This window comes from Chanodichthys erythropterus, chromosome 17 (assembly GCF_024489055.1).
Source record: "Chanodichthys erythropterus isolate Z2021 chromosome 17, ASM2448905v1, whole genome shotgun sequence".
Taxonomy (NCBI): Eukaryota; Metazoa; Chordata; class Actinopteri; order Cypriniformes; family Xenocyprididae; genus Chanodichthys; species Chanodichthys erythropterus.
Window position 1 is genome coordinate 25,662,903 of NC_090237.1, and position 19,982 is coordinate 25,682,884.

Below are 19,982 nucleotides of genomic sequence, written 5' to 3' on the forward strand. Positions count from 1 at the left end.
AAAGATGTGCTAAACCATTAGTAATGACAAATCCCATAGTACCTCAGTATGAATCCAGAACTGATACAGCAGGTTAAACTGTACGTGCACTGCAAACACTGACGGAGGGACCATCAGCGCCAACGGAAGGTAAAACAGCTGATAAAACATAAAACATTATCACTTCATAATAGGTCATTAGCTTCACGGCTAGAGCTCATTAACTAATAACTGTTATGTGATCTATCATGCACCGTGCCAAAATGATCATAGGTTAATTAGTGAGATGCAGGTACTTCATACCCATGAGGAAAACTGCTGAGTGACAGATTGGCGTAGCGCTGTCGACAGATTGTAGTGTTCAGAACTGTGGTGAACCTGATGAGCAGCCCACAGGAAGTTTAACTCTGAAACGACAAAAAAAAAGGGAGAAAGACAAAGCTGAATGACATTGTTGAAATAATGTGCAGAATCTGAATCAATGATAAGTAGCAATAAACTGGACTAATTTCTATGTTTTGGTTTTGGACATGTTTTGAATTTGTTGATATAAGCAAATCTATAGTTTGCAAATGAAAAAAAGGGACCCTAAGAGACCCATTTTCAGACCACCAATCTCTTTTTTGGCAGAAAGATTTGTCTATATACTTTTTTTCATTTTTCTGATGAAAACATACGGTTTAAAAAAAAAAAAAAAAAAAGTCCACTCTCAAGTCTCCATGATAGTCTGGTCCTTTGATACGGCTTGGGTTCCTCCTTCAATGAAGTCTACAGGATTGCCTTAGCAAGCAGAACTAATGAGATGACCAACACTGTCAAATCTCTTTAGGATTTTTCTTTGAGATTGTCGAAGGCCTTGTGTAAGTGTGAGGTCCATCAAATCTAAGAGCTGGTGAAGTTCCCAGTGAAATGCTGTGATCCAGCTGAAAAAACACATCGTGGTGAGAGCATAAGAACGAAACCTTCCTCTCTGCCAGTGGGGCTCTGCAGAGAAGTTAGAATCACCAGGCCAGCGGCAAAGTGAGTAGTCAAAGCTCTCCACTGAGAAAACAACATCAACAAGTCCACTTAATCCAGATAACAGGACAAGGAAGAGATGCTTTCAGTGTGTATATATATGAAAATGAAAACTGTTTTCAAACAAGTTTTCTCAAACCAACAGAACAATGTTGTCTCTGCACTTTAAGCTGGAATAGAAATGACACAATTTCAATTTAAATTCCAAAATTTTAATGAAGTATTGCAAGAGCTAATACTACTTTGTTATAAATGACACTCTCTAGAGCTTTCTGCTTTGAATCAAGAGATGAAATCAGAGGTTTTTCTTAAAACACACCCGCAGAGCTCCAGTCAGTGTTAGAGAGTGTGTGAGCCCATGCTTTCACCTCCTAGGGCAGAGCAGTGTAAGATTGATGTGGGGTGTCACCGGTAGGAAGTATGTTCAGCTAGGCCTCATTGCAATCCGTGTCCTCGTCCGCCGGCCTCGGCTGGAAGCCGCATAGTTTGGCAGGCAGTATTCAGAGGGGAAGAGCTTTAATGATGAGAACCTATGCCACAGAAAAGACTTTCCCATCATGCTTGAAGACCATGGTCTGCTCAGACACGGAGATTCTGTTCTTTTCTCAAGAATATAGGGATAAATAGCATTTGGTTGCACAGAAAGCAGTGTGTACTATAAATGGATAGAGAAAAGCATTAGTTTGGTCTCAACACTCAAGGAGAGATATCAACTAGAGGTGCTCTTGCTGGGACATCTGTTAATGGACACTTACTGACCCAAGGCAAAATATTCTCTATGCAAATTAATATCCAAATGATGTCATGACATTCTCAGAATAAATGAATGAAATGAATGTACATTTTTATTTCAAAACAAAATCATCACCTTAAGGTTCAGGGTCTAGTGTACTTATATAGGTTCTTATCTATAAACTCTGGTATAGATGCAAAGTACAGAAAAAGAAAAATACAGACTCATGTACAATTACCATCACAGTACAGTTCAGTAACAGTAGATAGGGTAAATAGGGTGAGAGGCCTTCACATAAGCCCCATAAAAAATACACTGATTATCTTATTGTGCATTACAGTGCACAGTTTAAAGTGTACGGCAGAAACATTTTGAAAAAAAAAAAAAAAATTAAAAGGGGTGGTTCGTTGCGATTTCACTTTTTTAACTTTAGTTAGTGTGTAATGTTGCTGCTTGAGCATAAACAGTATCTGCAAAGTTACAGCGCTAAAGTTCAATGCAAATTGAGATATTGCTTTTAAAGTTATGGCAGTTTAATGCCTACAAAAATGATTGGTTTGGACTACAACAAGTTTCTTCACGGGCTGGTGACATCATAAACCCTGCAATTAACATAAGCGTCTGTTTATGGGTCCTTAACTGTAAGTATGTTCTATTGTTTGTAGTATGTTTTTTAAATGCATTATTATGAATTATTACTATTTTTTGGTTGCCAGTGAGCTAAATTCTATTGCATACTTCTCCAAAAAATGTCAACAAACACCAACAAACTTCTATGTTCATAGACAAACAGTTGTTCATGCTATAAATTAAACGATACCTTTACAAAAATGCTACTACTCAGTCATTCGCCTACAGTAAAACTTTAATAAGGATAAAACCGTATATTTAAAGCTAATAAACAGCAGTAATGTTTACAAGTGACAGCATATCTAAACACTTTGACACAAATAAAAACGGAAATACTTACTATTCATAAACGTCCTTTAAAAGCCGTGCTTGCAGAGGTTCTGCTTGACCCTCTTCATCATTACTGCTATCTGGGTCTGATTCGGGCTCAATTTGATATGACAATCTAGACGCCATTATTTACATTTCCACTGAAGCACATGTAACAACTAATGGTAAGGGCCGTGGCATTTCTGGACACTTCAGCGAATCACAATACACTGGGAAAGGTAACCAATCTGAGCCCATTGCGTATTTCGAAGGGAGGATCTTCATAGAACCAGGAAGCCAAACCAGCCATTCAAATGACAATAGAAACAGCGGTGTAGAATTAAGGTAAAATATCTGAAAAATACACCGTTTTTTTTTTTTTTAAACGAAGAATGTTAAACTGCACCCCATAAACACAATCAAGCCTAGAAAAAAAAAAAAACAGTGAACCATCCCTTTAAATCTCTCTACTTGTAAATGTGTTAATGTATTTTTATGTGCTAAATGTGCACATTCAAACAACCTATTAATAAAAACTATAAGAGACCAAGAACACTTGGCAGTCAAGTTCTTTTCATCACATGCATTAAATATTGAGTTTTCCCTTTTCATCTAACACGTGAATAGTCCCTCAGCTCTAGTGCCACCCCTTAGACTTGGCCCCACATGATGCCACGGGCCTCGCTGAGCCTCAGAGTGGCGAGAGACTGCATGCCATGTCACTCAGGTTATCAATGAACTGTGAACGTCTTGGCAGAGTGGACAAGCTGTCAGCGAACAAAAGACGCCAACACAAACAGTCATCTGAGGCAAGCCAACCCATGTCTGTCACCACAATACTTCACAATGTCTTTGCTCACAGTCAAAACCACCGCTAGAGACGTTTGTAAAAAGAGTGGTATATTTTGAATTACACTACACATGAATAATCATGGAAAAACTCTGCAAATGCAGGTGCGACATTGCTCTTATACAATTATTGAATAAACAACATGTTAATATTGAGTAAACTTAAATCTAATTTGTTCGTGAATCACAAGTTGTGCTGTATGTTTTTTATTCACTAAAAGAATAGATTTAAAAGAATTAATTTGTTCTTGAATCAGACTACACTGGTTGTGCTATGTTATTACTTTCAGCCTGTATGGACAACACAATAGAAGTTATTTTTTCTTTGCTATAATTTTGTGATACCCTCCTTTTTTTTTTTTACATTCATTTTGAACTGCAGGATTAAACAGGTCACATGTGAATGGGCATTGTGATGCTACAATGTACCCACTCAGAAAGACAAATGTACCAGTTCATAATGATCACTTTGATGTCAAAAAATGCCCTGTGCAGATATGCTGCATGAGTTACAGTGTTGGGGAATGTTAATTTTAAAAAACAATGCATTACAATATTGCGTTACTCCCTAAAAAGTAACTAATTGAGTTCGTTACTTTTTATTAAATGTAATGTGTTACTTTTTATCAACTGGGCTGGGCTGTTTGTTTTTTTATATAGCAACAAAAAATTTCTATTTTTGGCAAATGTAAAGGCCCTTTCACACCAAAAGTGAAATGAATAAGCTTCAGACTAAAGGAAATGCTAATTCACGCCTGTACCATAGAGGCTCAAACAAACCTTACAGCTGTGCTGCCATTCTGCAGTGCAGAAGAATAGGATGTAGGACAAGTAAATGAGTAAATATGTGCTCACATTTAGTCTAGAACTAGTCCAGAATAACCATCAAGTTTACACATCGCACACAACGCCTCTGCACTTACTCTTAATTTCTCTCAACATGGAGACAGGAGAGCTGTCAGTCAAAATATGGGAGAACTAAGTAACTTGCGTTACTTATTTGAAAAAGTACCGCAGATATTTTGTTGTAAATTTAAAAGTAATGCATTATTTCACTACAGTAGTTACTTGAAAAAAGTAATCTGATTACATAACTTGTGCGTTACCCCAACACTAATCGGTTCATGATAAAATAGACGCTCACAGAGTGCTATTAGCCTAATCAATGGCTACTCATGACACTTGACAACACAGATAGAAGCATCCCTAACATTTTGGTCCTTTCATTGCAGGTAGCCTACCTTTACTTGTTGGGAAATGCCTTTACATGCACTCTTAAAAGCTGTATTTGGGATGTTTAAGTTGGGGGAGGCGCAACGCGAGCAGGCGCATTTGCACGGTTGCTTTATTTTTGTAATTCCGCTAAGTGTCACTAGTGTTGCAGAAACGACATACTTTACTTTTAAGAATAGCTATCAAAACCAAGTTCAAATTAATATTGCAATTAATTGGAAAATCTTTTTTTTTTTTTTCTACTCATACTTCACTCATGGCATATGGTGGAGGACGTGGACTCCAATCCTGAAGGACAGAATCTTTGACACAGCAAGAGACATCCCTCAGACTGGCTTGGTTTGGCCTTGTCCAAAACCCACATACGCACACACTTGCCTATAAACACAAGTGGCTGATTTGCTGGACATTGTTGATATTATTGCAGTGTCCCGGGGGCGCTCGTTTTGAGCCCTGGCTCCACATCCTGGCCGGTTCGATTCTTTTGTACGCCCTCCAACCTGCTCGGCCGGGGACTTCCAGAGGCAGTAGAAGATTTATGAAGCCCTCGTGGCCTGGGGTTAAACCCCGCCGCCTTCCACCAAGAGGATTCCTTTTGAAAACAATAACATCCAGTCCCGGCCTCCTTTGGGACAGCCCGTGGCGGCATTGACGTGATCTGTTTGTCTTGACAACTGCCGCCGTCTGCGTAAACGCTAAACGTGTGCCACTACTGTATCCTGAACCTGATGTTAGGAGGTTGCATATGTAAACATATGTGCTACTGCAACCTTTTGCTACTGGAGAAAGGTGCCTTTTTATAGCTTTTCCGATTCCAGTTACAAATGATAAATGTGCAAATAAAGTCAGACCTTCTGTATAACCTTCCTCTGTGCATCTTTACAAGGTTACATCAGACATAATATTTACTTATTTTGCCCCAAGCACTTCCAATGATGACAGCCCCAAAATGCCATGTCTAATATGATCAAAGTTTACTTTTGGAAAACCCATTGGCTCAAGTGCCATAAACACCTTTCCCAACTGAAAAACATTGAACGTGGTGAGGTGATAAAGAATGTGACGTTACGTAATGCCTTCCATAACTTGTTTATAGTTTCTCTCCGGCTTTATGACGCTCCCTGCCCCCTGTATAAACCTATAGCATCTAACCTCAACCAAACTTCAAAATAAAGTAAAAAGAATGACAGAATATGACACTTCTGCTAGACTGCACACCAGATAAAAGTGTGTCTTAGAAACCCAGACAATATCCTCCTTGGACGGACCAAAAGTTTCCCAAACTATCATTATTCAAATGTCTATATGTGACTCTAGTGAATGAAAAGAAGAGGGAATTAGGGACATGAAATGCATGTTGCTTTACAAAAGTTGGGCTTACAAGTGGGTCTCCAGATCCAAAGACCTGCAGGACTTGTAATTAATCTAAGGATGTCATGCTACACATCTCGGAAGAACAGAATGCAACCTTAGGCCAAACTAATCACCAAAACTAAGGTTATTTAAGCGAGTCTGCCATCAAAAGCACTCAAACCTGAGAGCAATACTGTAGGAGAATCAATCTTCTGAAACTGTTGAGGATGCAATGAAACATTTACCAAAAGAAAAAAACAGGAACTTTTAATCTGAAAAAATATGGAAAAAAAGATATATAGCAGGGTCCACTAGAAACAACTTGCAAAACATGTTCTGTTTAAATACATTTTTGAATTACTCCACAAATTGTTGTAAATCCTGATGATTTTGTTCTCCAGCACAATATTTGAGAAGGATACAAAGAGTACCGTGTGAAACAAGAGTATTTTGCTTGATTAGTGACAAAAAAATCTTATTCAGAGTTCTCGTTCATTTTACCTCATAACATTTCTTTGTTTTAGGTTTTTCAAAATCCAATTTCCATGTTTAAAATATAGTAGATTCTGAAACCCAAATGTTGTAATGTGGTCTCAGACTTCTGGAGCCCACCATACATCTTTCATTGCTCATGACTCATGAGACAGAAATGAAAGACTAACTTGATGGAGCCCTAATGCAGCAGCAGCCACTGTGGCCTTCCTGTCAAAAGCCCATCGGGCTGCTTCAGAGTTCCTGAACGGAGGGTTAAGCTGAGGTTTTGGTGGAGCTCTTTGGAAATAGTAGCATATGGGGACTAGAATTGTTGGTCTGCCTGCATGAGAGCACCAAAGCAAACAGAGCTAATACTGCTGTCATCGAGCTGGCCTCATCAAATCTTTCTCCTACTGATGCCAGTGTGGTGCCTATGATTATGTTGTTTACCGATGGTAAAACACACACTAGTAAAACACACTGGGTAAACAATGTAAATACATCTATGAGTTCCGTTTTATTTCAACAACATTGAAATATCAGTTTGTTAACTTGCAGATCTTGTAGACGACCGTATTACCTATATTGCACACTGGGGACCGCAGCTATTTTAATACACTTCTCTGTCTAAGGTTTAAAAAAAAAAAAAAGGATCCAGAAGACCATTAACCTGATCGAGCTAAACCATAAACCTCGTCTGGCCCACACTGCCAAAACCGACCGTGCGGTCGGAAAGCCAGCCCCGCTACAGTGGAGTGTGGCATCGCTATAGAGGAAGACATGGAATGGCCAAACACCACCAAGAGTCGCAATAAAGGTTTGCAGGCAATTGGAAAATAAGGCAACATGTGGAAAAAATGCAACAGAGAATGACAGAAGAGGGCAGAATGGACGCATGCAAATAGCTCACGCTCAGCAGACGCCTGGACAACATCAAAAGCCACCAAAGCCAAACGCAGCCTTTGATTTATGAGGATATGAATTTCTAACTATATTAAACGGCTACTTCAGACAAGGAAAAAAAACTACTTCAAAATCATTCTTAAATTTAAGCTTGAATTTTGTTTTAAATGTCATTCAGGACAGCTATGATAAATTATGGAAATATTGGGTTGCTACTGTACAATAGAAATTTTAAATGCTACAGATATTATATTATAGATATTACAGCATTTTTAACAGATCTCAGCATGCCTAGTATCAAAAAAGGACCTGTGACCTGTGTAGGGAAAAATGAAATTCATAAAAATGATCAAAAAATCGTTCCCATTTTACAATGGCACTAATTAGTGTCAGTACAGTTTTATAGTGGTCATATTTCTGCTGTTATGCCCATAAAATTGTTTTTTTTTTCATACTAGAATGAAGATTTATAGCTTACAAGTCCCAAAACAATAGAGCTTTAGATAAAAGCCTACTGAACCAAAACTGAGTATGAAAACTATTCGGAGATCATTAGCTAAACCATAAGACCAGCTGTTAACCTCTCAAGTTAGTGGTCAGAAGTGAAATCTGAAATAAAGGTGAACATGTGGTTTAGTCAGAGAGCTGCTGCTCAAAGGTTTCTGGCCATTGAAAAAAATAACATATTATACATCCAATGAACCAGGGGCATTTCCTTCGAGAAGGCATGTCTCCTCAAAAAACTTGATGAAAAAATAATCGTTATTACAAAAATAAAACAACACAAATATTACAAAAAGTATAAAAGTCACTCGTTTTTATAAAGTAACACTGTCCAACAGCGACACCCACAGGTAAAGTTACAGCAGGAAGCTTGCCTCCCCTGATTCCATTGAATTATAACAGACCCCCTAAAGCATGCACTGGGTTTGGTGGGGGGTAATTGAGATTGAATGGGGGAAAGTCATGTAAGAGGAGGCAGTGCCTCCATCGGGCTATGAGTAGATATGATCGGTTATGATTGTTTCATGGGATAAATTGTTTGTGCACGTTCTCGAAACGGCATTAATAAAGACAATGATGGAGTTAATGTGAAGACTAATTTAAAAATTAAGTAAACAACTCAGCCACTTAGATATCAATGCTTTATGTCACATCAATATCAAACGTGAAATGGCCTGAAAACATAATGACTATGGGGTTATTAGTGAGCAATCAGCTTGATGAAATTAAAGGTACATCTTTGTGTCTGTGATCAGTGTGTACAAGCTTGATGACTGCTGAAAATAAGCTGACTATTAAAAGAAAAGCTGAACATTAATTCACAAATAATAAATATTGTTTAAATTGTTACTAGCTTTAGTTATGTAAAATGTAAAAAATAGAACATTACATAGTGTAAAAAATTAAAAAACAGAATTGTATTTGGTCTCTCTTTTTATGTAATGTTTATTTAACCAGGAAAATTAAGTTTAACAGGGGACTTTGCCTCCTCATTTTAAAACAACACTGCAAGATAAATCATGGTTTTAAAAGGATTCTACATATTTGTATTTCATTTTAATGTGATAAATGAAAAATGTATCTTACTTTCTCTAACACTTTTTCGATATATTATTATAATTATATGACAGGACAGCCATATCCTAAATATTAGGTTATCTTAAAGTCAGTAACATTTTTTGGTTAAAAATGATCCAAAATCAATTTTTGAGCAAGTACATAACCAGCCAGTGTTCAAAACTATCTCATTATCTTAGCTCGATTCACGACGGTAAGCTTGTAATAATGTTTTACAATAAGAGCGACATGGTGGATTTCCACAGGAAATTTGAGCATGCAGCAATTCATCTGTGCGTCATTACGTCACGTCCGTAAACAGAATGAAGGCGTCCAGGATAGTCGGTTTTATCATGTAAGGATCCTGCTGGTAGCGGATCATTTATAGCCTGTTCTCACAGCAGCTGAAATAATTAAACTTGTCATTTTGATGGTGGATTGTAATCCAGAAAGATTCAATGACAATCATCAGTGACAACTGGAGATTCACCTGTAGTCAAAAAGCAAAAGACTTTGGACCGTTGAGTGGCTACAGAAATTGAAATCTACAGGTAACGCTAATATACACATAGTCATAGTAATGCTGATGTTGTTAACATTAACGATTTGAGAACAAGGTATAACAATACTAATAATTTGCACGGTTTGGCATGATCCGAGCTAAGCGATCGTTAGATTTAATCACTAATGGCAGCGTGATTTATTGTAATGCTTTTCCCCTCAGTTGGTCAGAACAAAAGTGGCAGAAATGTTACTTACTTGGTCAGATGATATTTTCCAGTGAAAATTCTTATATTGGTCATATTTTCAAGACGTAGAGTCTGTGATTCTGAAGTTCAGTATCTACACCGGTGTGCTGACTGACAGCAAACATTAGATTCATTCGCGCTGACAAGCTGTGCCGAGACACAACGCACGTACAGATCACTGTTCCGCATATGACTGCAATCGCATGTTTCAAACAGAGACAAAGAGGAAAAATCGTGGACTGCAGCTTTAATTATCCCAAAAATCATCTCAAACTGTAATGACTGTCATCTGTCATTATACACTTTGGTCTAGGTTTGGGAATAGAGAAAACTGTTTCTTGCTCAAAATAGCATAAAGACTCATTTTGAACAAGAAGCAATACACAACTTTCTATTGAATTGCCCTTAAGTGGTTGGAAAAAAAACATGACCAGAGCAGTCCAATTAAATCAACAAATGACTCTTTTGAGTGAGTTCTTCATAATAAAACTGTCAAAAGGCTCATTAAGAATGGAAAACAGAATCAGAACCATTAGGTCCCTTACTACTGCCATTGGTACTTCTCTTTTATTGATTCTTCTGTCAGTAATATTCTCTGGATGCTAAGATATAGCGGCTAAACTAAAGAACTAGAAGAAAGGCCATTATGTCTGGGTCTTTTATGAATTATAACCATATGATATCCAAAAGAAGTCATCTTGGACAGCAATGGAACAGAAAACTAGACAAATAATTTCCTCTGACTTCAAAAAAGAACAAATTGGGCACAGGAGACCTCTGACATAAATGACATTTCCGACTCAGAGCAGGAGATCGGGACAATGGAAAACATAACATGACAGCCACAAGCACCTCATCACTTTATATAGGGGTTCAAGTGAAGTCTGGAGAGATGTAATTTAAAAAAACGTCCTGCCATCGTATCAACATTAAATCCCAAATGGATGGAATTGGTGTAGCATATGGTAAGCATGCTTCAGAAGCAAAGGCCAGTGGTCTGCTTTTAACTTTTTCATTCAGAAGAAACTGAAGTCAATGCCCTGGCCTCTGACACAGTGTGGATGTTTACTTGTGTAATAGAAGAGGACATGGGGCAAATTATTGAGCAATGTGTATTTGAGGAAAAAAAACAAATCAGCCTGTAACATTGTATTTTGGTAAACCGCTTTCTTCTTCTCCAGCATACAAAGCAAGATCCATCGTCTCAAAACAGAGAACTGCTGAGAAGCAGATTTACAATCTACAGTATGGTAACAAAGTATGTTAACTGGCAATGCTGTTCTGTGAAGGGCTGCTATTGAAGAAAGAAGAAAAACACCACAGCACTCAAAGATTACAGCTGTGACAATGTTATCCTCTGTTTGGACACACGGCCTGAACTCTCATGCTACGCAAACATAAGTGTCTTTTGCAATCGCCTACTTCTTGACAGATTGATATTTTTTATATGCAAGGCCAGATAAAGCATTTCATCTAAGATGCATTTTCCACATCTGGATAGAAGAAAGATTATACTGTATATAAATGTGTTTCAAAAATTCTACAGAGTCTGAGGTAAATCAAAAACAGTCATCAGTTACTTGCTTTTCCATGTTATGAACTCGCAAAAGTAGCAAGACATACGATCCTCGAAGACACAAGGGGTCTGAACAACATTATCGTGCAACTAAACCAGCTATTATAGCGAGAGCATAAAACTAACATCCACAAATATGACTTCATAGAACAAAATAATGCTTCCTTCAGCACTTTAAACATGTTCAAAAGCTAGTTTTATTGCCATTAAAAACTCATTTTTTACATTTTGTCAGAATTATTAGTGAATTATGATCTAAATTTTAGTTTTAGTTTTACTATACCACTTCAGAAGTCATATGGACCACCTTTATGGCACTTTTTGGAGGACTTTTTTTTTTATTTTTTTTGTCATTGTATCACTTTAAACTGCATGGAAGGAGATTGAAATGGTTCATATTCCAACTGGAACGGAAAGGTGTAAAAATGCTATTAGTACTAGATCAAATAATTACATTTACAAAAAACATTAAAATTCACAAGAAGAAAGCAGCATACCCTGTAAAATTTGGAATGTTACGACCTTCCATTTTTACATTCAGCGAACTCCTTTAAAGCAGATGGACGGATATAATAGCAGTGCATTTGGCAGGATATCCACATACCATGGGCAAATCGATGGAACCAGTAGTATCCCATGTCCACACCAAAAAACGCAAGCCACCACGTCCAAGCTGAATCCCAGGGAAGCTCCAATAAACGGAAGTTGTTCCAGACATAAATATAAGCTGACAGCTCCAAGCTTCTCACCATGAGCCTTAAGAAAGACACAGAGAGCTGAATTAAGTCATATCAGCAGAGCTCATCAGCAGACAAACATGTCATGAAGTCTATTACTGCACAAGAGAAACATTAGTTTTGTTCTCAGTTTCATTCAGTACTCAAAACACTGCTCAATCTCTTTGTAAGCTCGAGTGATATCTGATATACAATATGTCTATCAACAAAATCGAGTTTTGAAATCTAAGACATGTCAATACCTTCCTGTGATTCATAACTACAGTCATTTGAAGGAGCTGTGAGGTAAATCTGACACTTGGGAAGTTGTTGTCAACTCACTGAGGCAGACGGGACATCATCCCTGCGGACAAAGACGTGATGAAGTCGTTGATCTTGATGCAAGGACCATCTGTCTTTAACCATCCCAGCACAAACTCCAATAATATCAAACCAATGAAATATGGTGTGGCCTGCAACACACAAAAGTCATAAATCCAGCTGTGAATAAACACAAGCATAATTATTATAACTTTAAATACTGTGGTAATACTGTTGACTCTAGTACATTTGATGGAAACTTTTAAGTGCTGCATCCTATTATAAAAGATTAAAGGGATAGTTCACCCAAAAATGAAAATTCTGTCATCCTTTACTCACCCTCAAGTTGTTATAAATGTGTATGAGTTTCTTTGTTCTGTAGAACACAAAAGAAGATATTTTGAAGAATGTTGGTAACCAAACAGATGATGTGCCCCATTGACTTAAAAGGATAGTTCACCCAAAAATGAACATTTTCCCAAGCTTTACTCACCCTCAAGCCATCCTAGGTGTATATGACTATCTTTCAGACAAACACAATCGGAGATATATTTAAAAATTTCCTTGCTCTCCAAAGATTTATAATGGTAGTGAATGAGGGGCCTGTTCTGAAGCCAAAAATAAATGCACCCATCCATCATAAAAAATAATCCATACGGCTCCAGGGGGCCTTCTGAAATGAAGTGATGGGTTTTTGTTAGAAAAATATACATATTTAAAACTTTATAATCTAAAATAACTATCTTCTGCCAGACGACTGTATGCCACAAGAGTAATCCCTGGCACGATGTGTGACGCAGGATGTAGGAGTATCGTAAACTTAGACGCCTCTCACAGTTCAAACAAACAGGGCTGTGCGACAAACTCAAGCTCCTCTTATATTGAAATCCTCCAATATTTCTCTTTAAGATGTCTCATTTTAGACTTTTAATTTGTGACCAGTGTTTTGTTTTGCTCTATCCTCTGCGCTTCCGTGTTCGTCATTGTGCATGTGTCGGGTCAGAATTCACTCTTCCGCCATGAAATCCATACGTGCGGTCGTCTGCCGGAAGCTAGTTATGTCACTTTATAAAGTTATAAATATGTATAGTTTTCTTAAAAAAAACCCATTGCTTCATTTCAGAAGGCCTTTATTAACCCCCTGGAGCCGTATGGATTATATTTAGGATGGATGGATGGATGGATGGATGGATGGATGGATGGATGGATGGATGGATGGATGGATGGATGGATGGATGGATGGACGGATGGATTTATTTTGGGCTTCAAAACAGGCCCCCCATTCACTGCCATTATAAAGCTTGGAAGACTAAAGATATTTTTAAATATATCTCTGATTGTGTTTGTCTGAAAGACGATAGTCATATACACCTAGGATGGCTTGAGGGTGAGTAAATCATGAGATAATTTTCATTTTTGGGTGAACTAACCCTTTAACACTCTGAGGTCTGAAAACGGTAGTATGGAAAAAATACTATGGAAGTCAATGGAATCTATCAACTTTTGTTACCAAAATTCTTCAAAATATCTTCTATTGTGTTCAGCAGAAGAAAGAATTTTCATATAGGTTTGGAACAATTTGAGAGTCAATGGTGACAGATTTTTCATTTTTGGTTGAACTATCCCTTTAAGTCAAGTTTTGTAAGTGTTACGTTGCTACACTCTGTAACAACTCAAAAAATGCATGTCAAACTTAGCATCAAAACTCAACACACTAGACCTGTCAGCAAATAAATAAATAAAAAAAAGATGTATGTGCAGTGATTCTGTAGCAAAGTCATGGGTTCAATTCCCAGGGACGGAACGAGCTGATAAAATACATACAGGCCTGGTTTCACAGACAGAGCATAGATTAAAAGGTTAGTTTGACGAGCAGGGCGGGCGAGAGCCGTGAGGGAACGGCACGAGGCCGGTGACGCAAGTGATAACGACCTGGGAGGCGCACCGGCCTTGAGTCTCTCACGGAGGAGCTCCGGGAGCATAAAAGGAGGAGCGACGACCGTGAAGGATGAGAGAGGACCAGGCCTGGACTTTATTTTATGTTTTATTATGTTTGTGTGGCCAGCAGACGTCCGCGAGGGTCTGCCGGCATTACTTTCATTTTGTTCTTTGTTTATTTTGAATTAAAGTTTTGTTGAACGTTCGCCGGTTCCCGCCTCCTTCTTCCCGTATATACGAACTGTGTTACAGTTAGTTCACCCAAAAATTTAATTTCTGTCATTAATTACTCACCCTCATGTCGTTCCACCCGTAAGACCTTCGTTCATCTTCGGAATACAAATTAAGATATTTTTTGATGAAATCCGAGAGGCATATTGCTCATCCATAGACAGCAATTTAACCACCACTTTAAAGGTTCAGAAAGCTACTAAAGACATTGTTAAAACAGTCGACTTGACTGCAGTGGTTCAACATTAAAGGGTTAGTTCACCCAAAAATGAAAATTATGTCATTAATGACTCACCCTCATGTCGTTCCAAACCCGTAACACCTCCGTTCATCTTCAGAACACAGTTTAAGATATTTTAGATTTAGTCCGAGAGCTTTCTGTCCCTCCATTGAAAATGTATGTACAGTAGACTGTCCATGTCCAGAAAGGTAATAAAAACATCATCAAAGTAGTCCATGTGACATCAGAGGGTTAGTTAGAATTTGTTGAAGCATCGAAAATACATTTTGGTCCAAAAATAACAAAAAATACGACTTTAATAAGCATTGTCTTCTCTTCCGGGTCTGTTGTCAATCCAGGTTAATTTTATGAAGTGATGAGAATTTTTTTTGTGCACAAAAACTAAACAAATATAACGACTTTATTCAAGTGTGTGATGCTGACACAGGAGCCAGCCAATACTGAGCCGCCGTGCCAGACATATTGCATATGTCAGTGCAAGATGCTTTTAGTTAAGACTCAAAATGCATTTTAGTCTGGGACTAGACTTAAGCCTTGTCTTTGAAACCATACATCAGTACCTTGAATTATTTTATATATATATATATATATATATATATATATATATATATATATATATATATATATATATATATATATATATATATGTGCATTTATATGTGTGTTTGTGGCGACCAGGGCGGGCGAGAGCCGTGAGGGAACGGCGCGAGGCCGGTGGCGCGAGTGTTAATGAGCTTCACCTGGGAGGCGCACCGGCCTTGAGTCCCTCACGGAGGAGCTCCTGGAGCATAAAAGGAGGAGCGACTACCGTGGAGGACGAGAGAGGACCAGGCCTGGACTTTATTTTATGTTTTATTATGTTTGTGTGGCCGGCAGACGTCCGCGAGGGTCTGCCGGCATTACTTTCGTTTTGTTTGTTTATTTTATATTAAAGTTTTGTTGAATGTTCGCCGGTTCCCGCCTCCTTCTTCCCACATCTACTAACCTCGTTACAGTGTTATATATGTTTATATACGTGTATAATGTATTTATGTGTTTGTGTGTGTGTGCGTCTGTGTCTATGTGTGATAACTAAAAGAAATCAATCATTGTAAGTTCTTCAAAATTACCGATTTGACATATGATAAACTACACTGTGCATCCCTAAATGTATACCTTGAATGCAATTCAAGTTGGATAAAAGTGTCTGCCAAATGCATGAATTTCAATGCAAAGTGTGTGTTGGAGTGGAGTGTAAGGAATTGTAAGGATTCACTAAGGTTGGCTCTCTAAACAATCATATCCATCTTCTGAACATCAGACATGACTATTAGATTTATAATTATTTATATTTATTATTTATAATATTATAATCACCAAATTTATAATTTGCCAGCAAGGTTTAACTTTAAATATTTGGATCAGAGGTTTTTCAGGATTTCTTAAACTTGGATAGCAGTGCATTACCCATCAAAACCTGGGGCAAATCACAAAAGACCAATTAAAAACTTAACAGATGTGGTGCTGGCAGAACTCTGGGTCACTCTTTGCAGTGTGAAACCCAAGACTCACTTTCTCACATGCAAACACACACACACACTGAACTGAGTGGGGGGGCAGGGCTCAACAGCATAGAGTAGATCTACAGGTGGAACGCGACGTGTGTGTGTACATGTGAACTGAGGCAGGATAGACCACTTGGGAACCCCTATCGCACGCAAACCTAGACACATCTGGCTGCCGACTGCAGCGAAGCTCTAGCTGCTAGTGCTATACGAATATGAAACTTCCAAAACCTACAGACTAATGTTAATGTATATGAAATTCAACCTACATGTAATTAGATATTTAGCTACTTTATTTGCAACAAGAAAACTATAAGAACAACTGCACTTCAATTTCGAAAGGTTTAAAAAAACTTTTTAACCATACATAAAAAACTAAATGAAAACAGCTATTAACCCTGCAGTAACATTTTTTATGCTTGCAAAAATTGTTGAGGGACTGTTAATAGTTGTATATAAAGCTGTGATTGTGGACTCAGATCTCACCATGGAAAAAAATGACATTTGTGAAGCAGATGTTAGTATTTTAGTCATTTTCTGGACGGTTTATCTGACTTTACACAGAAAAACACAATAACAGTCAAATGCCTGAATTGTTTTTAAGGAATACACTGTTAACTAAACTGTATTTATACACATTTCCATAATACATACAATTTTTTAGATATAAGATTTTATAATTTCAACTTCAAATTTATATCTAAAATGTTAAAAGCACAAATCCATGTATTGACTGGGACAAGAAAACAGAATTTCTATTGTTTCACCCTCACACATCAGAGACAGAAACTTCAAATAAAGTTCTGCAGGAATGGTCAGAGAGGCAATTTAACAAGTGTGTGTTTGTGACAGAATTACAACAATTAGGATTCCTGCTGTGTGGTTAATTGCAATTTCTCTATTCATGTGTTTATGGAGGCCTGTAAAAATGAGAGTGTTTTACCTCAAATAACAAACATGTGTTGATTTGAGTGCAGCCAAACCAAAAAACACACATATGGGTCTGTTAAAATGTGAGGAGCGAGCACTCCACTGTAGGGCTTAAAACCTGAACAGGTGGCAGACTTATTTTCCAATTGTTGCAGGCATGGTCACTGTTTTTGTAAGTTGATGAAAATCAAGAAACCACACCATTAAAGGTACAATATGCAATTAAGGCATCATTTAAACCCTAGGAATTAGACTTGCTGTTAGAAAACATGGATGGAATCACCATTAGATGGTTAGTTCACCCAAAAATAAAAATTCTGTCATTAATTACTCACCCTCATGTCATTCCACACCTGTAAAACGTTCATCTTCAGAACACAAATTAAGATATTTTTGATGAAATCTGAGAGGTATATGACTCGTTCATAGACAGCAATTTAACCACCATTTTAGGGTCCACCTTTCTGGACCTTGAAAGTGGTGGTCTATGACTGAGTCAGAGAGCTCTCGGATTTCATCAAAAATATCTTGTGTTTTTTTGTGAATTTGTGTTCCGAAGATGAACGTCTTACAGGAGTGGAACGACATGAGGGTGAGTAATTAATGACAGAATTTTCATTTTAGGGTGAACAAACCCTTTAAGGTATGTCAGTGCTTTTAGTTAAAGGAACACTCCACTTTTTTTGAAAATAGGCTAATTTTCCAACTCCCCTAGAGTTAAACAGTTGAGTTTTACCGTTTTCGAATCCATTCAGCCGATCTCCGGTTCTGGCGGTACCACTTTTAGCATAGCTTAGCATAGTTCATTGAATCTGATTAGACCGTTAGCATCGTGCTTAAAAATGACCAAAGAGTTTTGATATTTTTCCTATTTAAAACTTGACTCTTCTGTAGTTAAATCGTGTACTAAGACCGACAGAAAATGAAAAGTTGCGATTTTCTAGGCTGATATGGCTAGGAACTATACTCTCATTCAGGCGTAATAATCAAGGAACTTTGCTGCCGTTCCATGGCTGCAGCAGTGCCATGATATTACGCAGCGCCCGTGAGCCCCTGCTTGCATGGGTGCCTTGCAACCATGGAGACATATGTGAGAGACGCTGCGTAATATCATTGCACTGCTGCAGCCATGGAACGGCAGCAAAGTTCCTTGATTATTACGCCGGAATGACAGTATAGTTCCTAGCCATATCAGCCTAGAAAATCACAACTTTTCATTTTCCGTCGGTCTTAGTACATGATTTAACTAACGAAGAGTCAAGTTTTAAATAGGAAAAATATTGAAACTCTTTGGTTATTTTTAAGCGCGATGCTAACGGTCTAATCAGATTCAATGAACTATGCTAAGCTATGCTAAAAGTGGTACCGCCAGAACCGGAGATCGGCTGAATGGATTAGAAAACGGTAAAACTCAACTGTTTAACTCTAGGGGAGTTGAAAAATTAGCCTATTTTCAAAAAAAGTGGAGTGTTCCTTTAAGACAACTCAAAAATGCATTTTGGTCTGGGACTAGACTTAAAGGGATAGTTCACCCATCATTTACTCAACCTCAAGTTGTTCCAAACCTGTATACATTTTTATACAGGTACTAAAGACAGTGTTAAAATAGTCCACGTGATTACAGTGGTTCAACTTTAATTTTATGAAGCATCAAGTATGCTTTTTGAGCACAAAAACAAAACAAGAAGAGAAGCTATTATTGAATAAAGTCATTATTTTTGTTTTGTTTTTGCACACAAAAAGTATTCTCATTGCTTCATAACATAAAGGTTGAACCACTGTAGTCACATCAACTATTTTAACAATGTCTTTAGTACCTTTCTGGACCATTAAAGCGGTGCTTGCTGTCTATGGTGGATTAAAAAACAAAAAAAAAATGGGTGAACTAACCCTTTAAGGTCAACGAGCATCATGTCCGAATGTCTGAAAGTGTAATGCAATATTATCAATACTGAACAAACAATTACAGATGTTTTACAATAATATACTAACCATATGAAGCATGATTAAAATTCATAAGAGCAAGTAATATTGAACATCCCCCAACAATGAGCACATTTGAAATTCATAGACTACATCTCTGGCCCCTGATCCATCTTTTCCATTCTCGTTATGTTTTGTACTTATTTTAATACAGTGTAGCCTATATTACATACAGAACTGTGCATTTCACTGTATGTCTACAGTGCTTTTTTCTAAGGCACTCTTGCACGAAACTTGTGCATTACTTTACAATACTTTTAACACAAAGTGAGGACAAGCTTTGCTGATAACAGATGTAAACATCACGTAATTAAGCTGTTGTGTAAGCTCTGTTGAACTCTCTCTCTCTGAGTGTGTTGTTGTTGTTGTTATTAAACGCTGTAGCTCGTATTATAATGAGTATGTGTGTAAGCTCGTATTTGTTTTTATACATTTTCCAAGAACGCGGTAATGACGTAAGGCTTACCTGATTAACATATTTCGGCACCTCTTGTACAGTCGCGAACGATGATTCATTGGGAGTCATTAGACTGAACAGCATTCGAACACCCTGAGAAAGAGTCACATTGTTTACTTCCACTCGCGCCATTGTGTTTCTAAATGTGGTAAAAATGGAACTACAGTATGAATCAGTGGCCCCTCTCACTGCCGGATAAACACAATGCTGTCTGTTGGGCGCTTATGAACACCTACAAGCGTCAGGGACTTTGAAC

The 19,982-nt window shown here is 37.7% G+C and overlaps 1 protein-coding gene across 2 annotated transcripts in view; it reads right to left on the reverse strand.

Moving 5' to 3' along the window:
- The window catches only part of agmo (alkylglycerol monooxygenase), a 41,799-nt gene extending 21,817 nt beyond the window's left edge, over window positions 1–19,982 (reverse strand). The window contains exons 1-6 of one of the 2 annotated variants that reach the window (XM_067365409.1): window positions 19,736–19,832; window positions 12,742–12,778; window positions 12,424–12,554; window positions 11,970–12,121; window positions 283–386; window positions 43–138 (exon numbers count right to left, since the gene is read on the reverse strand). In XM_067365409.1, coding sequence (XP_067221510.1) covers window positions 43–138; window positions 283–386; window positions 11,970–12,121; window positions 12,424–12,554; window positions 12,742–12,778; window positions 19,736–19,785 — 570 coding nt within the window. In that variant the 5' untranslated portion in view covers window positions 19,786–19,832. Of the gene's footprint in view, window positions 1–42; window positions 139–282; window positions 387–11,969; window positions 12,122–12,423; window positions 12,555–12,741; window positions 12,779–19,735 lie in introns of both variants that reach the window. The other variant, XM_067365408.1, reaches the window with a different exon arrangement.